At 36.4% G+C, this 12,147-nt stretch overlaps 1 protein-coding gene across 1 annotated transcript in view; it reads right to left on the reverse strand.

The window, feature by feature from the left end:
• The window catches only part of LOC150100343 (acid ceramidase-like), a 179,320-nt gene that overhangs the window by 99,025 nt on the left and 68,148 nt on the right, over window positions 1-12,147 (reverse strand). The window contains exon 6 of the mRNA XM_090402680.1: window positions 4,489-4,563. Within this exon, the coding sequence (XP_090258806.1) occupies window positions 4,489-4,563 (75 nt within the window). The remainder of the gene's footprint in view (window positions 1-4,488; window positions 4,564-12,147) is intronic.

The following is a 12,147-nucleotide window of genomic DNA, read 5'->3' on the forward strand; positions in this document are numbered from 1 at the left end:
CTGTCATAAGCATCCATGTGAAACTGCAAGTCATTCTCTCAAGTAGTTTGTTTTATACAGCTGTCTGAAGCAGCTGTATAAAAGTGTTGTCTGTATCCCTTGAAATGGATAAAATTGAGTATCATGCAGTTATAAAATTCTTTGTAAAAGAAGGTTTAACGTCAAAAGAAATTCATTCAAAGTTCATAAAAGCTTATGGGCACACTTCTCCTTCATTTTCGACAATTAAGAAATGGGCTGCTGAGTTTAAACATAACCGTACCAGCCTTGAAGATGATCCACGTGAAGGACGTCCAAAAAGTGTAACAACATTGATCAAGTGCACGATATGGTACTGGATGACTGGCAAGTCAAATTGCATGAAATTGCTGAGACTATAGGCATTTCAAAAGAACGTGTAGGATATATTTTGCAGAAGAATTGCAAATGAAAAAGCTTTGTGCAAGATTGGTGCTGCACTTGTTCACAGCAGATCTAAAAAACACTCAGGTGAAAATCTCTGAACAGTGCTTGGAGTTTTAACAAGAATAAAACTGATTTTGTGCATCGATTTATTATTATGGATGAGACTTGGATTCACTATTACATACCAGAATCCAAACAGCAGTCAAAACAGTGGACAGAAGCCAGTTGTTAGCTGCCAAAGAAGACAAAGTCAGTTCCATCAGCAGGAAAGATGATGGCATTGGTGTTTTAGGATGCTAAAGGCATTTTGTTTATTAATTATCTTGAAATGGGTAAAACAATAGTGGGGGATTATTATTCTGATCTTTTTAACCAGACTAGATGAAAAAATTCGTGACAAAAAACCTGGTTTGCAGAAGAGAAAAAATCACCTTTCATCAGGACAATGCAACTGCCCACAAAGGTGTTTTGACAATGGGAAAATTAAGGGATCTGCATTATGAATTGTTGGAACATCCACCCTATTCCCCAGATTTGGCTCCCTCTGACTTCTATCTCTTCCCAAAACTAAAACTCTTCCTCGCTGGTCAGCGTTTTTCTTTGAATCGAGGTGATTGCAGTTGTATTAGAGAATTTTGCAGATCTTACTGAGAAACACTGTTGGAACTGGATAATGGCTCTGGAGCATTGCTGGAATAAATGTACGGGACTTGTTGTGTCTTACAAACTTTCAAAACTAATTGGCAAATGTGGAAAGCCACATATTATTGGCGAAACTCTCATCTTACCGGCTATAAATGAAGTTTTAGATATGATGATTGGCCCAGGTAAAAGTAATATTACGTCATCAATTCCTCTCAGCAACAGTTCAGTATCAACAAGAATTGACAAAATGGCAAAGGACATCGAAAAAAACTTTGTGATGATTTAAAAACCATAGAATTTTCTTTGCAACTCTAAGAGACAACTTTACATAACAACAATGCTTCGTTAATGGCCTACGTGCATTATATAAATACTAGTGAAGAAATTATTGAAGAGTTTCTATTTGTTGAACAACTGAAAACTGACACAAAAGGTTCTACAATTTTTAAGGTTGTTAAAGATGGTTTTAATGCTAAAAACATTCCTCTCACAAATATTGTGTGCAACTGATTGAGCACCAGCTATGATTATTCGTCACCATGGATTTATAGTTCATTTAAAAAAACGCAGTCCCAAATATCTTTACAATTCACTGCATTCTTCACTTAGTTGAAAAACATCTTAGTGGTAGACTACATAAGACTTTGGATGATGTTATTAAAGCAGTGAATAAAATAAAAGCTCAGTCATAGAATACCTATATTTTTCGGGAACTTTGCCATGAAAATGAAGAAGAATTTCAACATCCTTTGCTATACATCGAAGTTAGATGGGTCTCGAATGGAAACTGTCTGCAGCGCTTTAATGATCTTAACGGTAGTGGCCATTTGGTGTAGTTGGTGAAAACGGAGTTGTATTGTAGGTGCTGCCCTCCCTTGATGAGTCTTTGTGACACCTCCTTGGAGATGTCTCAAAATAATAATAATGATAATTATAAAACAAATAATGCTGAAAATGTGGAATATTAGTTGTAATCATGTTAATATCAGATGAATCTATTATAATTAATATAAGATGTTAATATAATGGCTTCACACCTGGTCGACTGACAACGGATGCTATTTTTGGGTTATGGCAGATGAAAAAGTTTTGAAAGAGACAACGGGAATTATATCTGATGTTTATTGATCTAGAGAAAGCATACGATAGAGTGCCAAGGCAAGATGCCAGAGAAATATGTCAGGTTGGTGCAGGAGATGTACAAAAATGTGAAGACAAGAGTTCGTACCTGCTTGGGAGAGACAGAATGTTTTCAAGTGACAGTTGGTTTATGTCAAGGGTCAGCATAAGTCCATTCTGTTTAATATTGTGATGGAGGTGGTGACAGAAGAGGTGAGGGAAGACATGTCTTGGACAATGTTGTATGCGGATGACATTGTGCTGTGTGCAGAATCAAGAGAAGAAGTGGCAGGTAAACTGGAAAGATGGAGGAGAGTACTAGAAGAGAGGTATGAGGCTGAGCAGAAATAAGATAGATTACATGTGTTAAAATGTGGATGGCAGCAAAGAGACAAATCTGGAGCTGGAAGGAAATGTCATCAGGAAGGTCAACAGTGAAAGAGGATGGAGAGGCTGAGAAGGAAGTGGAATTCAGGATGCAAGCTGGATGGAGAAACTGGAGGGGGAGAGAGAGAGAGAGATGGCTGGAGTGCTATGTGATGAGAGGATGCTGGTCAATCTAAAGGGAAAAATCTACAGGACAGTGGTGAGACCAGCTATGACGTATGCTATGGAAACTGTAGCTCTGAAAAAATAACATCATCAGGATGGAGGTAGCAGAGATTAGAATGCTTAGGTGGATGTGTGGTGTGACCAGAAGGGATCGTCTGGGAAATGGCTATGTAAAGGAAATAGTGAAAGTTATGAACTTAGGAGCAAAAATACAGGAGGCACGATTGAGATGGTCTGGTCATGTGACGAGGAGGGAGGACTAGTATGTGGGAAGAAAGGTCATGCAGATGGATGTGCAGGGGAGGAGAAAGTACAGACGGTCAAAGAAGAGATGGAGGGAGTTGGTGGAGGAGGACCCTCAGGATGAAGAACTTGGATGTGATTACGGCCCAAGACAGGAGGATGTGGAGGAGACTCATTAGAAACAGCGATCCCATTTAAGTGGAATAAACTGTAGAAGAAGATAAGATGTTAATAATAATGATAATAATTCTGTCCATCAAATTCCAACACGATTTTGCACTGATAGAATTTGAGTGGATCAGGAATTCTTTTACATGGATGGAGAACATAATGAAGAGATTGCTCAGAGAGAAAAGTTTGATGGACTTTTGACTCAACATACAATTGGAAGAACCTCTGTAGTGCAACTGGAAGAGTGACGGTACATTGCACCATTTGATTGGAAAAGACCTAAGTTCAATTCTTGTCATGATGAGAAGAATCTTTATATGGGTTTTTCTCCCAAACACTCATGTTTTTCATCCTGCCTTCAGAACACATGAAATTGACAAACAAAAATACTAGTGGTGGTGGTGGCAGTAGATGGCGTTGGTGTAGATGATGATGGTAGTGGCCGTTCGGTGTAATTGGTGGATTAAGTGGAGAAAGAAAGTTGTAGAGTAGATAAATAAATAAATTCTGTGTGATGATACTGCGTTCCCCCTTTTTACGGGAGTTCACGGTACCATCTAGTCCCCCCAAATTTTATCTGGGCTCCGGAACCGGCATAGGCTGACGAATCAGACCTATGGCTGGGTCAGTATTCCTGACTATAATCAGTGTGTCCTCAGACTGGTTTGCCTATTTGCGGGATGAAAAACACCACATAAACTGGCGGAAAAAACCCTGCTGTCCACGCCCAAGACCGGCTAACTTGGCTATGGTTGAGGAAGATCCTTAAGCTCCTCATGTCGTTGATGGGAATCGAACTTAGGACACTCCTTCCCCAGGCATATGGTTGTGAAGCGCAAAGCCACTAGGCTAACTTCACGGACTGTAGAGTAGATGCTCTCCCTTGATGAGACTTCGGACTCGTTGGATGTGTCAAAATAACAATAATATGCATGGCTGAAAATGCAGAATATTAGCTGTAATCATCTTAACATCAGATGATGCTATTATTATTATTATTATTATTATAAGATGTTAATAATAATGATAATAATTCTGTCCATCATATTCCATCAGAATTTTGCACTAATAGAATTTGAGTGGATCAAAAATTCTTTTACGATTTACAATTTTGCATTCAGGGATGGCATATGAGGCTCACCTCTAACAGTAAAATATGACCTAAAGGTATGGGACTAGTAGGCCACTGACTTATGGTTTGTTCCAAGAAACAAAGCCCTATTAACTCTGGTGTTATAGAATAATAGTATAATTCATATCTTTTACAACCAAAATAGTATAATTTCTTTAGTTGACAAGCTATTTTTTATTATGATAAAAATATCTCTAATTTTAAAAACAATTTAGACTAACCTGAAGAGTTCTGGATAATAATAGAGGTGCAAAAAGTAAAAATATCATAAAATATATTATAGAGACCAACTTCCCCTGAAAAATAGAGTACATTAGAAAAGAATTAGAAAAAGTTCTGCATATCAAATATAGAAATAGTATGCTGATAATTCATAATCAATTGCATTTTCAGTAGATGTGCAAGCAACACATGCATAGATTAAATGCTCACTTTTATTATCAAATTACTAGATCATGCTGCAATTCTTAATTAGAAAAAATTATATTTAAACAGATGGCTTGTAGTAGTGTAACTGACCATGTTTTATATATATATATATATATATATATATATATATATATATATATGCAGAAAGTTTTTTTACCTTGGGTATAATATACGTTAAAGATACAAGCTATTTTAAACCTGGCTTTAATCCATTTCCCAAGTAAGCAAACAGACAAGTAAGTCAAGTTTGCACCTGCAAATAGTGCAAGTCTTAGGCAACTCATGGTAAAGGTGGAATAAGCTCTGATCACTATTCTTAATATTTACCCTTAATGCAAAGCACATCTCCTTGAGGAAATGTATGATGCTATGCATTAGGGACAGGGTCAACTGGGCGATGGGCAATTGGGTGACGGAATAAAAGATGAAATATGCAATTCTATTCTGTTGATCTATTACCAGGTAAAAATGAGTTAAAAGAATGGTGTAAACAAAAAACTTGAAAAATCTTGCTTATAATTAAGTTTCTTTAAGTTTATTTTTATTGTGTAGAATTGTATGAAGTTATATTGAAATTTCCCATAGAATTACGGTATACATAAAATTTGAAAAATCTTGCTTATAATTAAGTTTATTTTTATTGTCTGAAGAAGTATTTCTGAGCTTCATTGCGTAAAATGTCTTATTTGGCAATTTATCATTTGGGCGTTTTGTGTGCGGTCATTTAGTTTAATACACATTCGCAAGATATTTTGACTTCTATTAAACAGTAAGACTAGTTGTTTGTTTTTTTATTACATCGTTTCTGATATTTGTGTTAATGTTACAGTTACCACGTGCAAAGAACAAGTTTCAGTAAATAAAAGGAATGTATTCAAAATTTATAATCTTAATTGTATACTAAATTGCATACGTGACATCTAAATTAATTTAAATAAATTTCAAACTCTTGATTATCTCTCAAATGAAACAAATTGCCAAGTACAATTATATAGAAGTATAGAAATATTTCACTATTGATATGAATTTTTTCAGTACTATTTGAAAAATAGTGCTGAAAAAAATTCTTAATTATATCAATAGTGAAAACTTTTTTTAATTTTATTTTTATATTTATATTTCTTGTTTCTATTCTTCAGAAATGGATAATTCAAGAATATTAAGTCAAAGAGACAAGGAAAAATATGCATGGAATGGGTATTTTTATGTTAAAGACAAGATTGATAGAAAGGTTCAATTCAATTTTGGCAATGTGAAAATAAAAACAAAGGATGCAAAAGTAGAATCTGGACAAGTGTCAGTGATGGATCACTAATTTCTGAAAAACAGGAACACACATGTAGCAGTTCTGGAAATGCAGCCAGAGTAATAACGCAAGAAGTTTAGTATAACAGCCAAAAAATTAACGGATACGATAATGAGCAACCCATCACAAATCAGAACTTAAGTTCTACAAAATGTTTCTTCTGCGGTAGAAGGAATGCTTCCAAATCACAGCAGTCTGCGCAGAAATATTCAAAGAAGAAGATTAAAAAATTTAAATGCCACAATTAATCCCAATTCTAGAGAAACAGTAATTATTCCTGAAGAATACTTAAATTATGAATTCAGTCCATCACAATTTGAACGTTTTTTATTGGCTGATACTGGATCAGAACAGGTCGACCCCATGAGAATAGTAATTTTTGGTCGTGAAAGCCATGCAGTGTGGAGCCAAAGCATGAATGAATTATTTATGGATGCCACATTTTTACTTTCTCCCCCTCTTTTTGCTCAGATTTTTGTTATTTTGGCTAGAAAGGATGGAGGTCCTGTTTTCCCTGTTTTATATTGTTTATTACCTAATAAGACTCTTGAAACATACACAAAATTATTTTATATAATGCATGAAATGTGGCCATTACTAGATCCCGAAAATATAAATGTTTATTTTGAAATTGCCATTCATCAAGCGTTACGTATAGTATTTACACAAGCTAACATAAATGATTGCTTTTTTAATCTCGTATACAAAATCTTCGTAAACATTTAGCTTCATGCAATCTTTTAACCAGATATAATTCTGATGCGCAATTCGCTTTAAATTCAAAAATGATCACTTTGCTTGCTTTCGTTCCAGAACAAGATATTATTTACGCTATTTCTGAACTTGAGAATCATTTATCCAATGAATTTGAACCAATTTTAGAATGGTTTACGAACACATACATAGGTCGTCTAAGGAATAACAGAACCAGGGGTCCACTGATTTTTCCATCAAACGTTTGATCTGTGTACCAAATAACAATAACTGGAAGCGATAGGACAAATAATTTTGCGGAAGCCTGTCAGTGAAAACTGCAATTGAGCTTTGGCAGCAGCGCAAGTCATCCAAATTTATGGAGTTTTGTAATTGAACTACAAAAAATTCAAAAAACATATGATGTTGATTATGAAAGAGCAGTAGCAGGTTTTCAACATGAGCACAAATGTAGACGTTATGATGAAGCTGACCAAAGAATTTTGAAAAAAGTTATTAATTACGATAGGGAAAACATAATAGAATATTTACGTGGTATTGCATATAACTATGATATGAATTAATAAATTCAAAAAAATTGTCTTGAATTTCATATACTTTTTTGTTTTATTGTATATATGTAACATTTGTAAATATGTTTGTTAATTACAAAATAATATTAATAAATGAATTAAAACAAAACTATATTTTTCTTTATTTTAATACTGTGCAATTAACCTTTTCATTTTTAAATCATTTTCAGACCACTCTTTTTAACCATCTCTTTTTTAAACGATCCTACAAATTTTGCTATATGATAATATTAGAAGTAATAAAAAATAAAATTAGATAATATTAATATGATAATATTAATATTAGGAGATTTTAACTACAGTAGTATAAATTGGAGAGAGGAAGATGCATGTAGCAATAGGGGAATGGAATTTCTAGAATTCTTGAGGGACAAATGTCTTAGGCAACATGTAACAGAGGGAACAAGAAGTTCAAGAATTTTGGATTTGGTTATAGCATCAGAAGAGTTGATAATAACTGAGATGACATCTCTCCCACCAGTTGGAGAGAGTGACCGTATGGTTTTGACTTGGAAAATGAATAGACATGCAGGAGTATCAAAGAGATGGGAACTTATGTGGAATTATAATGCAGGTGATTGTAATAGTCTTAGACGTCAACTTCGGGAAGTTTCATGGAGGGAGGAATTGGAAGGCCGGGATATCATTAGTGCTTGGGAAATTGTGAAAGAATATTTGTTAGCAGCAATGGTAAGTTGTATACCACGAGTGAAGAAGAGGACACAATTTGGAGTAAAGTGGATGACAAACAATATTAAACAGGAATTGCATGTGAAAAAGAGGCTATGGAAGAGATATAAGGAGACAGGTGAAGAGAGGATGCATGAAGAATATAAGACACAGGCCAGAAGAGTGACTAGTGTGGTAAGGAAAGCGAAACTGGAATATGAGAGGAGATTGGCCCTAAGATCCAAAGAAAATCCTAGGGAATTTTTTTAGCTATGCAGCCAGTAGGAGGAGAAATGACTGTGGAAAAATGGTATTGTGGGATAAAAATGGGAATAGAGTGACTGATGCAGAGGACATAGTGAAATTGTTCAATGAACACTTTATTGGAGTATTTCATCCTAGAGGAGTCAGTTTTAATACTAGAGGGATAGGGCTGGTTCGAGGTTTAGAGGTACAGGAGGAGAGTGTGTTTCAGATACTGAGTACTCTGGATGTCAGTAAAGCTTTGGGACTGGATGGAATTTCACCATGAGTTTTGAGAGAATGTGCTAGGGAACTGACAGTGCCTTTAACCTGGCTTTTCAATGAAAGTCTGGCTTCGGCAAAGGTGCCCAGGGAATGGAAGGAAGGTAAGATAGTAGGTGGTAGTCTTCCAGTCTGCTACCACCCTAACATATAAGGGTGGTAGCAGACTGGAAGTGTCTAATTATAGGCCAGTCTGTGTGTCATCGGTAGTTGTTAAGATCTTGGAGAAAGTAGTGAAGGACCGTACACAGCATTGGGCAGATGAGGGTAATGTTATCTGTGAGAGTCAACATGGATTTGTGAAAGGGTGCTCTTGTTTTAGCAATATGCTAGCCTTTTATAATAAAGTTACAAGAACATTAGATGAGGGAAAGGCATATACTGCAATTTGACAGCAAAGGCATTTGACAGGGTGCCACATGATAAGCTGATATTTAAGTTGCAGCACATGGGTCTGGATGTTAGATTGGTCAACTGGATTCAGGATTGGCTGTCTGATAGGTATCAGAGAGTTGTGCATGGTGGAGCAGTTTCAAGGAGACAGAGGGTTACAAGTGGGGTCCCACAGGGCTCAGTACTAGGACCTATATTCTTTAACCTTTATATCAATGACATTGCTAGTGAATTGCAAGGGGATATTCAGTTGTTTGCGGATGATGCGAAGCTGGGAAGGATTATTAGTAATAGTGCAAATGTGGTAGCCCTGCAAGAGGATTTAAATAAGCTAGATAGATGGGCAAATGAATGGGGGTGTCAGTTTAATGCAGCAAAATGTAAGGTCTTGAGGTTTGGGAAACATCGATGGGATGCTGCATACTCTATGGGAGGAGTTATACTGGAGGAAGTAGGGGAGACAAGAGATCTGGGGTTGATGATTGATAGAAACCTGAAATTCAGGGGACATATTGCAAAGGTATTGAAGGTAACACAGAGGATTGCTGCAATTATGAGAAGGACACTGACCTGCAGAGATAAGAGGGTGATCATTCCATTGTATAAGTCTCTGATCAGACCACACTTGGACTATTGTTCTCAGATTTGGTCCCCAGGATTTGAAGGGGATAAATTAACTGTGAAAAGGATACAAAGACGGATGACAAAGATGGTTTCAGGACTGTACAGGGATAGTCATGAGGATTGGCTGAGGGAACGTGGACTGCAAAGTTTGGTGGATAGAAGAAGGAGAGGTGATATGATTGAGACTTTTAAACTGTTGAGAGGTGGTTACAGAGTTGACACTGGGGAGTTCTTTTGCTTGGTTGAACAGCAGGTTGGAGTGATGACAAGAGGCCATCCCTGGAAGTTACGAAAGGAAACTGTGAGCAAGAGGGTGAGGAGTGGTTTCTTTGCGTTGAGGGTGGTTGAGCCGTAGAATGCATTGCCTGATGGAGTGGTGAGGGCGAGAACGGTCAATGAGTTTAAGGAGTGGTATGATAGACTTTATGTTCCTAGGAAGGACCTCCCACGATGAGTCTTTTGACTCCATGGAGGCCTGAATAATAATAATAATAAAAATAATAATATAAACGAAAATATATAATATAAATATTTATTAACTAGCTGACTCATTTTTTTGTATGGAAAATTTCAATATAACTTCTATACAATTCGTAATTCTACACAATGAAAATAACCTGAGATATTTCAAATTTTATGTTTATACCGTTCTTTTAACTCATTTCTCAAAAAAATATTATTTAAATTTACCTGGTAATAGATCAACAGAATAAAATTGCATATTTGATCTTTTATTCCGTCGCCCAGTTGTCATGTACCCATGCATTAAAGGTAAGGGGGCCACTATCCAGACCGGTTTCGACCTTTATTGAGGTCTCATCAGTGAGAGCCAGGCTTAAAAATACCAAGGTTTAAGTAATACAGAGCTTTACTTAAACCTTGGTATTTTTAAGCTTGGCTCCCACTGATGAGACCTCAATAAAGGTTGAAACCGGTCTGGGTAGTGGTCCCTTGCCTTTAATGCATAGCATCATACATCTCCTCAAGGAGATGTGCTTTGCATTAAGGGTAAATATCAAGAATAGTGATCAGAGCTTATTCCACCATTACCACGAGTTGCCTAAGACTTGCACTACGTGCGGGTCACCCAGACTTGCACTACTTGCAGGTGCAAACTTGATTTACTTGTTATTATATTTAATGTGTCGTTTATGTTCTTTTTGTCTGATAGGAATCGTGCATCCTGTTTCTCCTATATATGGTATGTTACAGGTGCAATGAATACGGTATACTCCAGGGTGGGCCAGTGTGTGTGTGTGTGGGGGGGTCTTTGGATGAGTTGAGTAAGCTTTTTAATTTTGCAATTTGAGGTTGTATTTTTGTAGTACTCTGTTTATTTTGTCTGATATCCCTTTAATGTAGGGAATGGTTATAGTTTGTTGTAGTCTGGTTTGTCTTTGTTTTTTTATTGAGGTCTTGTAGAGAATTTTGTTAATAGTGTTTTGGCTGTACCCATTTTTTTTTGGAAAGCATTGCTGATCACTTTAAGTTCGTCTTTCAGTGCCTGTTCACTGGAGCAGATTTTCAGAGCCCTGTTTTTTAGAGTATTGATGATACCTAGTTTTTGTGTTGGGTGGTGGTAGGAGTTTATGTGTATATATTGGCCAGTATGTCTTGGTTTTCGGTAAACCGATCAGGAAAGATTGCCAGAAGGAAGATGTGTGACAAGTGTATCTAGAAACAGAAGTGAATTCTGTTTTTCAATCTCAATTGTGAACTGTATGCAGTTATGTTCTTTGTTTAGGTGGCTAAGGAATGTGTCTAATATCTGGCGACCATGGGACCAGATTGCAAAAACATTGTCAACGTATCTAAGCCAGACTTTGGGTTTTAAAGGGGAGGAACCGAAATCAAGTTGCTTAAAATGTTCCATGTGAAAGTTAGCAATGGAGGGGGGGGGGATAATGGAGAGCTCATGGCTGTGCCTTCTTTTTGTAGGTAGAAAGCGTTTTGCCACACAAAATAACCAGAACATAATACATGCGCAAATAGCGCCGTGATATCTGGAGGGAATTTGTTTTGTAAAAGAAGGATTGTGTCATTGATTATGACATTCGTAAAGAGGGAAGAGATGTAAAAACTGACTAAAAAATCATCTTTTTCTAATGTAATGTCTTTGATGATGTTTATGAAGTGTTGTGTGTTTTTGATAAAGGAGGGTGGGGGGGGGAATGACCTAACAACTCCTTGAGTGTTGCCGCTAATTTTTTGGCTAAGTGATAAGTCGGGCTATCTATTCCTTCAACTATAGGCCTCAGCAGTGTGTTTTCTTTGTGAATTTTCGGTAGTCTGTAAATTCTTGGGGAACGAGTGTAGTGCGGAAATAGTTTTTTGACCATATCTTCGGGCCATGTGGTAATTGACTTAAGTAGTTTCTCCGTTTTATTTCTTATTCTATTGGTTGGGTTGTAGTTAACTAATTGGTATGTATTATTGTCCGAGACCAACAGATTAATTTTTTCTACATAAGTGGTTTGGTTTAAAATAACGGTGGCACTTACTTTATCTGCTCTATTTATTACGATGTTCGGATTTGACTTTAGTGATTTTAACGCTGTTACTTCGTGTTTGGTTAGGTTGCTTGTTATTGTTTTGTTATGATTTAAAATGTTGGCGGTTTCTAAACGTATTTTTTCTGCTATGTTATT

This window comes from Typopeltis vanoorti, chromosome 13, assembly GCF_054136105.1.
Source record: "Typopeltis vanoorti isolate ZY-2024b chromosome 13, IOZ_Tvanoo_1.0, whole genome shotgun sequence".
NCBI lineage: Eukaryota > Metazoa > Arthropoda > Arachnida > Uropygi > Thelyphonidae > Typopeltis > Typopeltis vanoorti.